The sequence below is a fragment of the Rhodamnia argentea genome, chromosome 6 (genome assembly GCF_020921035.1).
Source record: "Rhodamnia argentea isolate NSW1041297 chromosome 6, ASM2092103v1, whole genome shotgun sequence".
Taxonomy (NCBI): Eukaryota; Viridiplantae; Streptophyta; class Magnoliopsida; order Myrtales; family Myrtaceae; genus Rhodamnia; species Rhodamnia argentea.
In genome coordinates this window covers 30,897,274-30,912,781 of record NC_063155.1, presented here as the reverse complement: position 1 = coordinate 30,912,781, position 15,508 = coordinate 30,897,274, and the positions used below count along the sequence as shown (strand labels likewise).

The following is a 15,508-nucleotide window of genomic DNA, read 5'->3' as shown; positions in this document are numbered from 1 at the left end:
TATCTTTTCTCATGGACAAACTCTGATCCAACAAGAAGCAGATGTATCGTCGTCCAGATTAAAAAATTTGTCACTTCCAAGTATGATATCGCTGTTCTTACGTTCGCCAGGTCCATGCCTCTGGATATCGCTGGTTGTCTTGGGCCAGCTTGTCTCATGTTTCCTTTTCGGCTTATTTGCTTGAACTTTTGCTGCATTATCGATCATTTGGGTAATTGATTTACATAAGAAATTCACATCGTTAATTCAGATAGGATTTGTGAGAACTTGGATGTTTTCCTGAAAAGCAAGCATTCCCATTAAAAGCTCGGAAACTTCCAACTACAATTTCGCATGGAACATCACGAAGCATAAATGTCGGAATCATTCCATCAGAGGTTCTTTCTTTTCATATCAAAAAATTGCAAGATAATATGGAAAAAGACAACAAGTTACAAGACCATTACAAACCCATCCCGAAGAGATTGATCGAACAGAATTCATCTACACCCGTATCAAAAACAAGCTTTTTTATATATCGGCATCTCGCTTTTTCTACCAACCGGCCAGCAGCCAAGCCGAGCGCTAAGACCGAGATCTGATCTTTCATAGATACAGCATTAGCAGTTGCTTCGTGTTGCCCTTTTAACTTAAAATGGCTCCAAAAAGATTCAACAAATACATTAGCCCAAAAACTGTACAGAAACAAAACGGCATATGATAGTCGCCCTGAAGGTCACAGAGTAAGAGACTTGCGCCCCCACTGACCTTCTATGCATAAAGAGGGGATGCGGAAGGCCTCGGGTACGCAACAGCTCTTGTTCGAGCGCTCACATCATCGGCACTCCGTCTGCGAATTCTTTGCCCACTGCTTGGTCTGCTGATACCAGCATTTTCGCTTACCTTGGAATCCTGAAGCTGCTCCAGCGCTGTGACCACCTCGTCCATGCTAGGCCTGAACTTGGCATCCATGGATAGGCATCGCAGAGCTAGCGTAGCCGTCTTGTGGGCCTCTTCCATGATGTACTGGCCCTGAAGGCGATTGTCCAGCACTCGGAAGACTCTGCGTTTGTTGGACAAGTAGGGCTTGGCCCATTCCACAAGGTTGTGCTCCCCAGATGGACGGTTCTTGTCGACCGCTCTCCTGCCGGACAACATCTCTAGCAGGACCACCCCAAAGCTATACACGTCGCTCCTGGCAGTTAGATGACCTAAAAGAGGTGAAAAGAAATGAGTAACCAATTGTGGGGGAAAAAAAAAATCAAAGCACTGAATCAACCGTGGTAGAAGATTCCCTAGATGACCAAGTTTGCCAACCAGTTTCGAGGCCCAATAGAAGTCTGAAAGAGAATCAATTGTAGTCATAGCAATTCTGCAAAGGTGCTCGATTGAAGATGAAAATGGTAAAGAGTTGTTTGCTTTGCTTATTTTGGACGGCTCGGGGCTTTGACTGACCTTTACGACTTGAGGTCTAGACACTTTCTTAATAAACTCATTCACATGCAAATGCCGTATTTGCTTAGCTAGCGATGGTGGGGTTGAACTAGTCCACTATAAGAGTGGGCAAGTTGCATTTGGTAGATTGACACGAGCAAGAAGCTCGGACTGGACAACCGAAGTTTGTCACTAAGGGAGTTATGACTTTCAACATTACCTGTGGCAAGATATTCAGGGGCAGCGTATCCATAAGTCCCCATGACTCTGGTCGAGACGTGACTTTTATCACCGGTTGGACCATCCTTGGCCAAACCAAAATCAGAAAGTTTTGCATTGTAACTCTGCCATTACAAAATAATGCTTTTCAATAGTTGAAAAACAATTAGACAGTCAAAAACACAAATAAGGAACAAAACATCAATTGGCATCAGCCATGGTTAAGATATCAAAGAAGACATTAACCCAGAATATAGTAGCAAGAGAAGGTAATTACTATTGTTCTGCAAGAAGACAGTGACAATCATTATAACTTCACATACCGAATCGAGAAGGATATTAGAAGTCTTGAAATCCCGGTATATCACTTTGGCCTGAGCGCTGTGAAGAAAGGCTAGCCCCTTTGCAGCACCAAGTGCAACCTTCAACCGAAGGTTCCAAGACAAAGGTTGGAAGTACGATCCTCCTGATATTCCAACTTGTCAAAGAAATATCAACAAAAGCCACATTTGCTCAGCAATATGAGTGGGACAGGAACAAATAACTCACTCCTGAATAAATGGTTTTCCAGGCTACCACGGGGCATAAATTCATACACCAGAAGTCGATGCTCGTCCTCCAAGCAGTACCCAATCAACCTCACCAGATGAGGATGATAAAGCTGCCCCAAATAATTAACTTCTGCCTACATTATCAAAATTACCATTATTAGCGCACAACAGATCAGAGACTCACTTTGATCAACACAAATAGGGGAACAAAAACCTCAACAATATTCTCGTTGCAAAATGTTTGGGAGATGAAGCTTGAAAGCACCACCACTTCTAATGAAGTTGGAATTCATATTTAAATTGTCCGCCTCATTCACATCACCATCTGTGTTACCTAGTTTCTCAAAAAAGGAAAATCTTGACTCACCAACCACTCTCTATGACCTTGGAAACTTTCTTGGTTGAGCCTCTTCACTGCAATGACCATACCAGTTCCGGGTTTTGCCGCAGCAAAAGAATTCTCATCGATCCACCCTTTGAAAACCGAGCCAAAACCACCTTCCCCCAGAACACTATCTGGACGGAAGTTCCTAGTAGCCATTCTGACGTCGGCATAGCTAAAATTCTTCACATTTGACGACTGCAAAATCTCACCCTCACTCCTCAGAGTTGGAGGCACCGAAACTGATGAACCCTTGCTCCCATTGCTGCTCAGATCATTCTCGCTAGTGCCAATGCTTTTTGTATTTGTCCCTGCGCAAGTAATACTTTCCATTATATGCAAAACAATACGAAGTATCCTTGCAGAACTTTCAGGAAAACTCTCATGATATTGGGGGAGCTACTAAATGCATGTCCGTATACCCAAGTGAATTTGACAGGTTTCAACAGGCATTGCAACTCCCAGATAATCGACAATTCCCAGCAAAAACGGCGAAAGAAAAAAAAAATTCATCTATTCTGCAAGAGATATAGAAAGGAGAACATTTTTCCACACCTTATTTTCAACCAGTAACATGCACAGTTTTAGGACTACGATTTCCCCAGAACGCCTAAAGAAATCTACGTTGTGTCCAGTTGGTTCCAATCAAAAGAATTAATTGGCCTGTGAGGTTTTCCCTATCAACTGTTCAACTCAATTCAACATGAGATGCCAGGCAAGTAATTTACTGTTTCACTCTACTTCTAATAGAATTCCTCAAGACCAACATAGAAAATTTTAAAGGCACAAAGCTTGCTTCGCCAAAGTCCACAGGGCATTCATACTAGAGGAAGTGTGAGGTGAAAAAGAGTATCCAGCATAGCACTACCTGCCTAGAAAGAGCACTTAGAAACTGGTCAAACTATTCAACCACTCCCACTTCAACTAAATTGGATGTCTATGTACCGATGGCCATAAATTCCACTCCATCCCCACCACACCGAAATAAAATAACATCAATAGACAGCACGCAGCTGAAAAATTAGTTAGTAAAGGAAAGAAAAGATCTTACAGAAAGTAACGACCAGAAAAGAAGAGGAAGAAGAATTCAGCTGCATCTAGCTGCTTGCAGCAACTCCACAATCGGCACTCATTTGACAACGAAAATGAGAGACACAAAGCAAAAGAGTGTGACCAAAAAATCTGGTACCTGTGTGATATGGGCTCTCAGCCTTGATGCGAGCGCTCAAGCAAATCCCCATCAAAACTCAATTTCGAGAATCACTTCCCCTCCCACCTACAGATCGCAAAAGCACTCCTTTATACAGAGAAGTTAAAAAAACCAATGGCTACCAAAGCTCGAGAACGGAACGAAGCAGATCTGAGGTCTGAAAGAGGAAAGGGGGCTTCGCATGCAAACCCAAGTTTGAAATTAAACGAGACAGACGGAAGACTAAACCTTCTCACCTCACACCTCAACTCGAGTAAACTAAAACTTCAACAGCGGGAGACGATAGAAAGGTATATAGTGAACAAAGAGAGGGGGCGAGGAAGGAGGAGAAAATGAACAAACCTTTTTACCAGAACTCGCTAACTGATTGCCCACCACTCTCTGCAGCAGACCCAGTACAGAAGCAGCTGTGGGAGGAAGAAAAGAGTCGGCTTTCTTGTTCTATACGATGCTTTTGCAGCTCAACAAGACCTCAGAGATAGAGAGAAGAAGAAGAAGAAGAAGAAGAAGAACACCTTTGAGCAGGAAAAGCTAGTTAGATTACACCTTACCGCTTGTTTTGATTAATGCAGCAGCTCAAAGAAGAGAGAGAGAGAGAGGAGTTGGGAGAATAGCATTAATGGCGCGCTGGCCCCGCTTCTTCTAATCTCTCAAAAAACTCTCTCTCTCTCTTTTTTTTGTTTTAAACTCTCTCGCTCGCTCTTGCTCGAGAATGAACGAACGAGCAATTGCAGAGTCAAGTCAGAGCAGATAAGCCTGCACGGGATGCTGGCGCTCTCAGCCGTCCGATCCGATTTCTTTCTCCCCTCTCCCATTTCATCTCTCGTCTCCAAAACAAAAAAGAAAAGTTGAGGCTTGCGTTCACGTCTCGTTCGCGATCCAATTTATGCTTCAACAAACAATTGAGAGTCTGGGACCAAGGGGACAATTTGGAGCACTCAACAGACAACCTCGAAAGACCTTTCTCGTAACTACAGTACGTGACCCAGTAGTGTCCTGTGCCGTTCCGCCTCCTGGGGTACTTGATCTCGACCATTTAACCTAAATTAAGAGGTTAGTTGTTAATTATAAAACGGGGGACCGACCTCTCCCCTCGTAGGGAAAAAAACACTCCTTCCAGCTATCGGTTCTGCCATTCTTAGCTGGAAAGCCAAAAGCTCATGACGAACATATTTCCAAGGTTTCAACGCGATGAAAATGCCACGTCCACGTTTTAATTCTTTTGCCTCAAAAAAGAGAAGAAAGAGACGTTGCTGATTGTCAATAACTGAACAAAAAACTTTCAAATGGATGGCACCAATGAAGTCGGTCGATCAGTTAAATTGACAAGTAAGTTTGATCATGGCATCTCAAAAGCAGAAGTTTTTATGTTATGTAAAGTAACTCCCCTCGAACACCACCGACGCACTGGAAGGGAAATTTGTAATAGCTTGGTTTCAGCAATTAGAGAACAGGAAGATTAGCAAAAATCATGTCGTCCATGTCTGTCATGCACGCGACATTTTCATAGAGATCCCGAGCAACGGCGAGTGCGATAAGCGCTGAGAGTTAAGAGTGAGCTTTTGGGATTTGCTTACAAGCAAAGGTCGTTTTCGTAATCCGATCCATCACGTGTTTTAGAGACCTTTTTGTCAATGATCTTCCAGAAGAAAAAAAAAAAAAAAAAGGACCCAGACCCAAGTTCCTCATGATCGTGTACGGCCCATTACTTTACTCATTTGAACGTACGTTTGTAGATTCTTAATTCAAAGGACGGTCGATCAGCTTACCAGAAAATTTCACCGTTTTCTTCTTCTTTTTTTCCACCCCGAACCAAATACACTGGAGAACTTTCCGGAAACAGGGGGCTCCCGTGCGAATGCTTCCCTGCCAAGATTTTGCAAATCTCCCGACTCAATCGAACCTTTTGCCCCGTCAATCTGCGACCAAGGAATCACTTCTGTTTACAGGGCGCGTCGTGATGTACGACTGAATTTCGATCGGGTACTTGACCAAAAATTAAAAAGAAAAAATTACCGGCATAATAGTTATTCAATGACCGTAAAAATAACGGCATTTTATAAGTCACAAATTTTTTTTAAGAATAGATCCCACAATAATTTTTTAACTTATTATTATTATTATTATTATTATTATTATTATTATTATTATTTGTGGTTCAAACAGATGATTAGTGTTACAGTTAGCTAAAGACTGTTATATAATCAATTTTCAAATAAAAATGAGGTGGTATTTTCATTGATCTTATTGTTTAGGGTTACATGAAATCCTTTTTTATTAGAGGTGAGCATGGTCCAAGTGGGTAGATTCCATACCTAAAACCCGAAATCTACTTTTTTATAACCGATTCCTAGTTTTTGAAACCTGGATCCTACCTTTTTTATCCTGGAATCCATTTTGGAACCTACCATTTTTTCGATCCGGTTCCAGAGTCCGCCTAAAAACCTTTTTTTTTCTTTCTAATTTCATTTTTTCCAGCAAAATAATATAAGTTGCAATGAAACGATTCAAAGTGAAAATGCTAAGTAATAAAACTCGATATCTGTCAAAAGTAATAATCTTTAACATAAGCAATAGAAATTGCCCACAAAAAACAGAAGAGGTGATATGAGTGAGACTACTTTTTTTTTTTTAACAGTAGCTCAACATCTATTCCAAAACTAGTTCGATTCTTATGTGGATCTTCACTTGAAACTAGGAACCGAACCAGTTCCAACCGGTTTTCGAAAATTAGAACCTGTGCCCGGAACAGTTTGAACAGGAATCGGTACCTAGACCTGTTTTTCGGATGGTCCGATTTGATTTTCAAGTAAATCCAATCTAGTTGTATACCCTTGCCTTTTACCATCTTTCGAGAGAAGATGGTGAAGGTAATTTTCTTTTGCAATCCTAGTTTTTCGCCCACAAATGACCTCGTTTCCATTTGGAATACGAGGTAAGAGAATCTTTCACTTCTTTCACTTTGAAGGATCCCGATCCCTCATATCCTTTACGATACATCCGTGGACGAATGTGTATATCATCGATCACGCAACATCGACCTCTTCTAACGTTCCTCTTTCTACGGATACACGTAAATAACTACTTCATTAATTGCTAATTGAAACACTTTGAATAAAATTAATTTTCCCAAACTCCTGTTTGAGCATGCGATTTCCTGTTTAGGCATCCTTCTTAGGTCAATTTATTTCGTCCCGGCTTGATCATGTTTGCAAACATTATGGATGGCTTTTCTATATTCCGAGAGGGCATCTACATAAGTATTGTCCGATCTAATGATCGACCACTCTGTCAATGCTCATCTACCGATCAAATTTAGTTTAGACACATTCTACGGGTGCGGGCGAATGCTATTTTCCATGATGCGTCGGTGAAAAACCTCGACGGCATCCGACGAATAACGCAAGCTCCACGTGCGAATCCTGCGATTCGACCTGAAATTGGGCTCGCACGCATCGGATGCATTGCACCCGACAAACAAACTGCTCATGGACGAGACTTTAGCCAACTTGCGACTTTTTTCCGCTGACGAGTCTTCCCAGGACCGAGCCAAAAGGAAGAGAACCCACCCGTGGTCCACCTATGCACGTTACCCGCTCCTTACTCCTCCTTTCGGATTGTACATGTTTTTTTGCTTAATGAGGTGATTATGCCGAGCCAAAAAGGACCTTTTTTCATTCGGCACGGCTCGAGTCATGAGTCGACTTCGTCGGCAGCTCCCCGAGCTGCCAAGTTACCCTCGCGACGGTGCCTAAAACCGGAGGAAGTCGTCACATGTGCTGTCGACGGGTCATGCGCTTTGCACGGTTTGGGTTAAGCATGTAATCGGCCTACGGCACCATATTTTTCTTAAAAGCACAGCAAAACCAAAAGCTAAAACGAAATGATTAAGATTATGACAAGCGAATTGATTCTTTAATTGGTGTTTTTAGCCTTTCTCGTGTAGACAACGACACAGATTTTGCTACGACTTCCCCGTGGGTGATTAAATAATGCGTTCGTCTTTCAATAAATAACCCGTGCCCGATACCTAAGGGTGCGCATGAAAATACTTCTCCATGAGAAATCAACTTCTGATCAGAAGTTGATTTCTCTACTTCTCTTCAGAAGTAGAAATTAATTTTTCTACTTCTACTCCGGATTGGCTTCTGATCAGAAAAATTTGTTTGATAACGGTTAAAAATTTCTACTTTTGAAACATTATTAACAAAATCTTCGACGGCGATGGTCGTCGTCGGTGGTGGTCGGCGGTCACAGCAACGGTGGTTGGCGGAGGCGGGTGTGGTCCAAGAAGTGATTATGAAGCCGAGAAGTTAAAATTTTTTACTTCTCAAAATTGGTCAAAAATCCTATCAGAAGTGAAAAATCCTGCCATAAGTGAAAAATCTTACCATAAGTTAATTTTTTTGCCAAACAGATTTCTACTTCGATCAGGATTTTATCAAACACATTTCTCTACCGGATGGACTTCCAGCGAAAAAATGCAATTTCTGAAGTGTTTTCATGCACACCCTAAGTGACCTCAAAGGTAATTTTCCATAGGAGATTGTTAGACAAGGATTTCAATAAAATCTGTCACGGAAAAATTTTCACCAAGGTAACTTATACCCCCTTGTCAAATATTTAAATAGTCCTCTCCTTTTTCTAATCACGAATCCTTGGGAAAATTATCAAAAAGTCTTAAATCTATTACAATCATGTCAATTTAATCTTGAAATTTCTTTTTTTGCCATTTCAGTCCTAATCCTTTTGTTAATCTGTCGACCGAACGGAAGAAAAAGGAGAAAGAAAATTTAAAAATTTAAAATAGTATTAAAAATTGCGTCGATAGCGCTGGCTGGTGTCCATGTCAACCCAGTCGGCAAAAGTCAGCCGAACGAATTTTATTGGCACAAATGTAAAATGTTTAAGACTTAAACTGGCAAAAAAATATGATTTATGATTGAATTGACATAATTGTAATAGATTTGTGATCCCTTTTTTTTTTTTTTGTAACTTTCCCTAAATCTTTTGTAAAAGTGAGAAATACTTTTGTTCTCTCTAGAACCTACCCAACTAGGTCATTAGATTACTCTTGGTTTAGTGTAAGTAACTATTAATTAGTATCACCGCGTAGAAACGCGTGTCCCAGCAGCAGAAACTAGATCGTGTCTATATTGGGCCTTAATTCGGAACGCTAATGGGCCGTGGCTAGGAAGCAATTCAAAAGTGATAAAATCAGCCCTCGAATTATGTTGCTTCGCGTAAATTGCTTCTACCCTGAACCAAAAAAAAAAAGAAAAAAAAAAGATTTATCACAACGATCTGAAATGTATGTAGACAATGCAATCTTGCTTTTCGTTCTCTCGAGAAGATCGGTTTCTCGAGAAGAAAATGGAAACAGATAAGGACGACGATATAAATAGTTTTTGAATTTTGGCTCGATATGCAATGCGGCCCATCGACTTTTAATTTAGTCAATAAGATCCATGAACTTGCAATATGTTTCCTGAATTTTTAATTTATTTGATATGATCTATAAACCTTTGGTAGATTTATATCTAGTTCTTAAATTATATGGAAATATTCAAAGTTATCCTTTCATTATTTAGAATTCGTGGACAATATTAAACACTTTTATATTATCCATGGATTAAATTGAACATGCTTCGAAAGTTCGGAGATTACATTGAACAATTCAAGAGTTCACGGACCACGTTACATATTAACATAAATTTCGGAGACTATATCGAATATGTTAAAAATTCGGGAAAAGTTTCGAACATCATTTGTGACCGTTTTCCCTAAACACAAACTGGTTCGCGGAAACGGAAAATGTTTTCTCAAATCAAACGGAGCGGTGGCGGTATTTTAGTAAAAAAAATTATAAGTATATAATTTTTTTAATTTTTAATTTTCTTTTTTCTCATTCCTTCCTTGGCCATAACCGGCCTGAGCATGGCGATGGCCGAAGAAGGAAGAGGAAAAATGAACAAGAAAAAAAGAAAAAAAAAATTAAAATGAGGAAAATACCTTTTGGCCGGCGAGATTAGGCCACTATTCGAGACAAATTGGTCATTTCAAGTCCTTTAAGGGAAAAATACCATAAAAAACTCTAAACTATGCCCACTGTGACACTTTTGCCATAAACTTTTTCTTGTAGCATTAAAAATATCAAATTTGTACCTGTATAACATATTTACCCCAAACATTTTTTTATGACACAAAAAATTTCAAATTTATATCAATATGACACATTTATCTCGAATTAGCTTTTTATGACACAAAAAATCTCAAATTTGGAGGCTTGTGACATATTTACCCTAAATTAAATTTAGAATTTTTAGTGTCACAAAAAATTGTTAGGGTAAATGTGTCACAATAGTATAGGTTTGTAGTAAATATGCCATATGGATAAAAATTTAGGATTTTTTGTGATACAAGAAAAAGTTTAGGATAAATATGTCACAATGAATATACTTTGGAATTTTTTTATGGCTTTTTCTTTATTTAAAATGATATCAAATTTAGGCTATTATTTAAAATTTTTCAAAAAACACTGTCGTATTTGAAAAAAAAAAATGTCACTTCAAGGCCGTCTTCCTGACCAAGCAACAATGAACTAGAAACAACAAATACCACGTAGGACTACTCCAAATCATCGACATGACAAACATAAATGCACGATCCACGACGCCCATTTTTACTGTGCTTTTACGACTTCTCGCTCGCGTTACCCCGCCGCACCAAAATTACCAAATGAGCGCGTGCAGTCCACGGCTCCATCGCCCGCGTACACTTGCCCCAACCACATCCCATCCTGCAGATCTCGGTGGGAACCACCATTCGAACTCGACAGCCCTCTTTTATTGAGCGCGTGGACCGCACTTTCGGCTGCCTTGCTTTTTTGTTTTTTGAGGGGTCAGATTCGGCTACCTTGCTTTTTCTCTGCTCTTCTTCAGCCCCGCCCCCTCCCCGGCCCCCCTCCTCCTCGCCACCCCGCCCCCGCCCCCCCCGCCTCTCCTCCTCCTCCTCCTCCTCTTCCTTCCCTCTCCTTTTCTTTCCTCTCTCTCTCTCTCTCTCTCCATTTCCTCCACGAAACGCACTACAGACTGATCATGGCCAAGCTCTTCCGTCTCACCACCGCCATCTTCTTCCTCTCCGTCACTTGCCACCGCCTCTCACGCGCCGCCTACCCCATCGGCGTCAACTACGGTACCGTCGCCGACAACCTCCCGCCGCCATCCCAAGTCGCCACCTTCCTCAAGACCAAAACCACCATCGACCGGGTCAAGATCTTCGACGCCAACCCCGACATCCTCCGCGCCTTCGCCGGCACTGGCATCGCCGTCACCGTCACCGTCGGGAACGGCGACATCGTCTCCCTCTCCAAGCTCCCCGCAGCCCAGTCCTGGGTCTCCGCCAACATCTTGCCGTTCTACCCCAAGACCCTCATCAACCGCATCGCCGTCGGCAATGAGATCCTTGCCACCTCCGACAAGACCCTCATCGCGCGCCTCTTGCCTGCCATGAAAGCCCTGCACTCCGCCCTCCAGCTCGCGAACGTCACTAAAGTCCAGGTCACGACCCCGCACTCGCTCGGGATACTCTCGTCGTCGGAGCCTCCGAGCACCGGGCGGTTCCGCCGCGGGTACGACCGGGTCATATTCGCTCCGATCCTGGAATTCCACCGCCAGACGAAGTCCGCCTTCATGGTGAACCCGTACCCGTACTTCGGGTTCTCCGCCAAGACCCTGAACTACGCGTTGTTCAAGCCGAACGCCGGCGTTTTCGACGCGGCGACGGGGATAAACTACACGAACATGTTCGACGCCCAGATGGATGCGGTCTACTCGGCGATGAAGAAGGTGGGTTACGAGGACGTGGACATTGTGGTGGGAGAGACCGGATGGCCCTCGGTGGGCGACCCCACCCAGCCGGACGTGAACGTGGAGAACGCGGTGTCGTACAACGGGAACCTCGTGAGGCACGTGAACTCCGGGAAGGGAACGCCGTTGATGCCGAACCGGAAGTTCGAAACTTACATCTTCGCGCTGTTCAACGAGGACCTGAAACCGTCGACCTCCGAGCGGAATTTCGGGCTGTTCAAGCCGGATCTGACGCCGGTTTACAGCGTCGGCGTCTTGAGAAATGAACCGGTAAATGCTGTTCCTTAAACCGTTTTACCATGTCGTTTATCGACCAGGACTGGGTACGTGATTATAGATGTAATTAGAGAGTTAAGTACGCCGAAACAGATGATATCAGGTTTGATTTGGACGATGGTCGAACTTCCGTAATCTACTTTTCGAACGTCGTGAGGCTTAGGGCATTAATTAACCGCCAATATTGATGGTTCTGGATCGGGATTCAGGAGGGAATGGGAACGTGTTTTTTGTTGACTGAGCTGTAAAGATTGCTTTTTGAGCTGTGAAAATTGGACCATTGTCGTCGTTCGTCGTCGTCGTTTTCGAATCTTTGGACGCGTTTAGAGACTACGTTGCGTGTCCAGAATTTGTTTTTCTTTTACGGGTACGAAGTGATAATTTTGTTTAGGGCTGTGAGTTCTGACACTAACGACAGGCTTTCGCTTCAAAGTACGTATCTGCCACAGAAAGAGACGTTGGCTCTTTGCTTTGCCCAGATTGTCCCCTCTCTGTTACCATATTTACACTGTTGTTTTCTTCCTCGATCTGCTTTAGGGGAGGGTATATTAGTCCGTAGAGAATTTTAATCGGGAAAAAATGAATCACGCGCCATTTGTCAGCTACGGCACGTGTACGTGCCTGGAGACTTAAGCTTTCGCATTTGGATTACTCTTTGCTTTGTTGATGATAGGCCGGTGGACCCGCTCCGGCGTCGCCCAGCCCGACGACCCCGTCGACGAGCTCGGGAAAGAAGTGGTGCGTGCCGCGATCGGACGCGAACGACGTGGCGTTGCAGGCGAACATAGACTACGTGTGCAGCCGACAAGTGGACTGCAAGCCCATACGGGCGGGCGGGGCCTGCTTCAACCCGGACACGGTGCGGTCGCACGCGGCGTACGCCATGAACGCTTACTACCAGGCCTTCGGGCGGCACGACTACGACTGCGACTTCAACAATACCGGAGCGATCACGGCCGTCGATCCCAGTACGTCCTCAATCCCGTGCTTTTAAAGAGATAACGACGGTGTTGGGCTAATGACGAGAAAATACCACTCCCCCCGACCCAAAAAAAATAAAAAATAAAAATCGTGGGACGTGGCAGGTTACGAGGAATGCACGTATCCGGAGGATGCTACGAGCGTGAGATTATTAGAGAAGAAGTCGGTGACGGGAGGTTCGAGGAGCCCGCATAGGAAATCGAATGACTTGTTTATGGGTTTTTGTTGCTTTTTGTTCGCTTACTTTATTCTATCTTAATTTGAAAGTTAAAAGAGAGAAATTTGAACGTTACCCACTTTTTGTGATTTGGTAGCACATCGCGGCTTTATCTAGGCACGTGGATTGGGGCCGCAATCGATCCCTTTCTTCATCATTTTGGATCACGCAACCCTAATTTTCTTGCCGGAAGCGTCCGTTGATTCCCAAATTTTCAATTCTATGATATCAGGTTGAATCGGGTCGAACCGGCTAAAAGTTTTTGATGAGTTTTGACCCGGGGGGGGCGTCCGATTGAATGGATTGAGCTCTCATGGTCTGAAATGGATTACGGAACACTTCATAAGATGAGAACTTCCATCCCACTTTTTTTTATTTGCTAAACGATACACTTGCAAGATGAAAATGGTTTTATAAATCATCTTGATTAGCCTAATTTTTTTTAAAATTAAACTTGTGGTTTAATTCCAATTCTGCGTCGATTTTTTTTTTTAATTTGTGTAAAAAGAAATCATCAACTTCACTCTAGCTCCAAATTTGCTCGTGTAAAAAATCGCCCTTGATTTTGTTAAGATTATGAATATTAAAAGGTGATTATAGTTTCAAACGAAAGTAAGGGTGTTGATGAAGATGCGATCTCTGGTGAAGGGCCTTTAATTAGCCCCTATATTGATAATTTTGAAGAAATTGGTGCAATTGTCGGATGCACGGGCAAATTTAGGATTAGAGAGAAAGTTGAGGATTTTTAAGATTTTTTTTTTTGTTCGAGAATCCGCCTCACGTTGATTATAAGATGTTCCTCTCAGACTACGGGTGCACAAAAAAGCCCGGATTGTCGGGTTAGTTTTCGGACCAGGCCTTCTGTTTTCATTCGGGCCGGAGCCCTCTCCGAATCCAAACCAGTAGTTCTGGATCTCTTAAATATTTGAAGAGTTGAAGATAATCCTCATCCAGACTTGGGCTCTCAGAGCGGAGGCCGTGCCCGCATTCATGGATCAACACCGTAAAGAATAGCCAGCGAGATAGTCACCGCATCCCCGGGTTCCTTTCCAGTTTGGTTTCATTCCGACTTCCTCCGTCGCTCGGTTCGTAAGCTTGAAAGCATCTTGTTTCGGATGCAGCTAAACTGCTCGACATTTTTCCCCAAAAGAATTCGTTGTGTAAAATTGTCACGCTGTCCAGGAAGGACGGCGTCGTACTATATTAACTATCTCCTAGGTTCCTGCAGGCTGTTCCGTTGAGGTTAAGGTTGTGTTAGCTGGGCAACTTAGGTTTCCCGTGGTCACCCTGCTTGAGCTGTTTAGTGTGGCATGGATACATGCTTGCAGGGGAGCATCATGTTTGTAGTTTGTTTTTGGTGACGAGCCTGTGACCCGTGTCGAATCAAAATTGCTCTAGAGGTCTTACTATGCCTGGTCCATGGACGTCTTACTGTGCAAATGTGATCAACCGGAGGAGGAAAAACCGAAAACATCGTTTCTCTCAAACTGGGTCGACATCTGCTCGCACTGAATTTGAGTGTCTTAGACGGGTTTTCCATCACCTCTACCAAATGAGAAATCGCCGGGCGCATTTCAAGACCAATTCTCGTCTCTCCTCATCGCAAGTAAGGCTTGTCTCGTCATTCATGTCGCATATTTCGAATGGAACTGTTGGGGGATTCATAGCGAACAACTTTAATGAGCTCAGGCCAGTGATAGTCGATGATGTTCTGTGGTTGGTTAGAGAAGTGCTCTAAAAACAGAGTCATTTGATGCATCATCATTTGAGGTTGTGTTTCCAGTCACCTAAGGCTGCGCAACTATGCGTTAAAGTGACCCTTTCCTTGCGAGACCTGAAGCACTCGCCTTCAGCTATACACACGACGAAAACGAGAAGTTGTACATTAGAAAAGTAATTGGTTAACGATGGTTGCAGTTTCATGTTAAAAAGTAATTCCGTGGGCTTAATTACCGTCTTTCTTCAACTCTTCAGTATTTCAATTCCTGGTAAATTATTGTTTTGACGATCCAATTCGAACATCCTAAGCCTCAACGAAGAAATTCAAATCACTCCAGGCCTCCGGTGACAGATTTGGACCGACCTTGACTAGTTCGAAGCGTACCCACCACATAAAGACCAGTTCAAAACGTCATTTTACTTGCCATTATAATTAACATCGACAAGCACTCAAGCAACCGACTTTTTGGGGCTAGAGATTTTGTATTATAGGAAGAGTTGGTGAAGTCTGGCACGCCACGGCGTTGGAGTGTATGGTGGAACGACTTTGACTTTTAGAACGGCCCATCGTGTGGCCTCCGAGGATGCGTCAATCACTATCGCACAACCACCAAATTAAAGCCCAGTTCAATGCGTCGTTTTACTTGTCAAAATAATCAAGAAAGACGAGCA

At 43.0% G+C, this 15,508-nt stretch overlaps 2 protein-coding genes across 2 annotated transcripts; one reads left to right on the top strand and one right to left on the bottom strand.

Moving 5' to 3' along the window:
- Positions 1-416: 416 nt before the first annotated feature.
- Positions 417-4,571, bottom strand: LOC115746037 (probable serine/threonine-protein kinase PBL9). Its single transcript, XM_030681737.2, has 7 exons — positions 4,118-4,571; positions 3,755-3,841; positions 2,551-2,876; positions 2,182-2,317; positions 1,956-2,098; positions 1,634-1,757; positions 417-1,190 (listed from the first exon to the last, which is right to left on the bottom strand). Exons 2-7 carry the CDS (start codon positions 3,804-3,806, stop codon positions 751-753), a joined length of 1,221 nt encoding a protein of 406 aa, XP_030537597.1. The 5' UTR covers positions 3,807-3,841; positions 4,118-4,571; the 3' UTR covers positions 417-750.
- A 6,242-nt stretch (positions 4,572-10,813) lies between these two features.
- Positions 10,814-13,194, top strand: LOC115746032 (glucan endo-1,3-beta-glucosidase). The gene is made up of 3 exons (XM_030681732.2): positions 10,814-11,913; positions 12,593-12,887; positions 13,005-13,194. The coding sequence occupies exons 1-3, from the start codon at positions 10,873-10,875 to the stop codon at positions 13,157-13,159; spliced, it is 1,491 nt and encodes a 496-aa protein (XP_030537592.1). The 5' UTR covers positions 10,814-10,872; the 3' UTR covers positions 13,160-13,194.
- Positions 13,195-15,508: the final 2,314 nt, after the last annotated feature.

Coding starts and splice junctions, on each gene's coding strand:
- LOC115746037 (XM_030681737.2), bottom strand. CDS start 3,806: ATGGGGATTTGCTTGAGCGCTCGCATCAAGGCTGAGAGCCCATATCAC. Junction 2,877..3,754: donor TGAGAGCCCATATCACACAG/GTACCAGATTTT, acceptor TTACTTGCGCAG/GGACAAATACAAAAAGCATT. Junction 2,099..2,181: donor GGAAAACCATTTATTCAGGA/GTGAGTTATTTG, acceptor TTGGAATATCAG/GAGGATCGTACTTCCAACCT.
- LOC115746032 (XM_030681732.2), top strand. CDS start 10,873: ATGGCCAAGCTCTTCCGTCTCACCACCGCCATCTTCTTCCTCTCCGTC. Junction 11,914..12,592: donor GCGTCTTGAGAAATGAACCG/GTAAATGCTGTT, acceptor TGTTGATGATAG/GCCGGTGGACCCGCTCCGGC. Junction 12,888..13,004: donor GATCACGGCCGTCGATCCCA/GTACGTCCTCAA, acceptor GGGACGTGGCAG/GTTACGAGGAATGCACGTAT.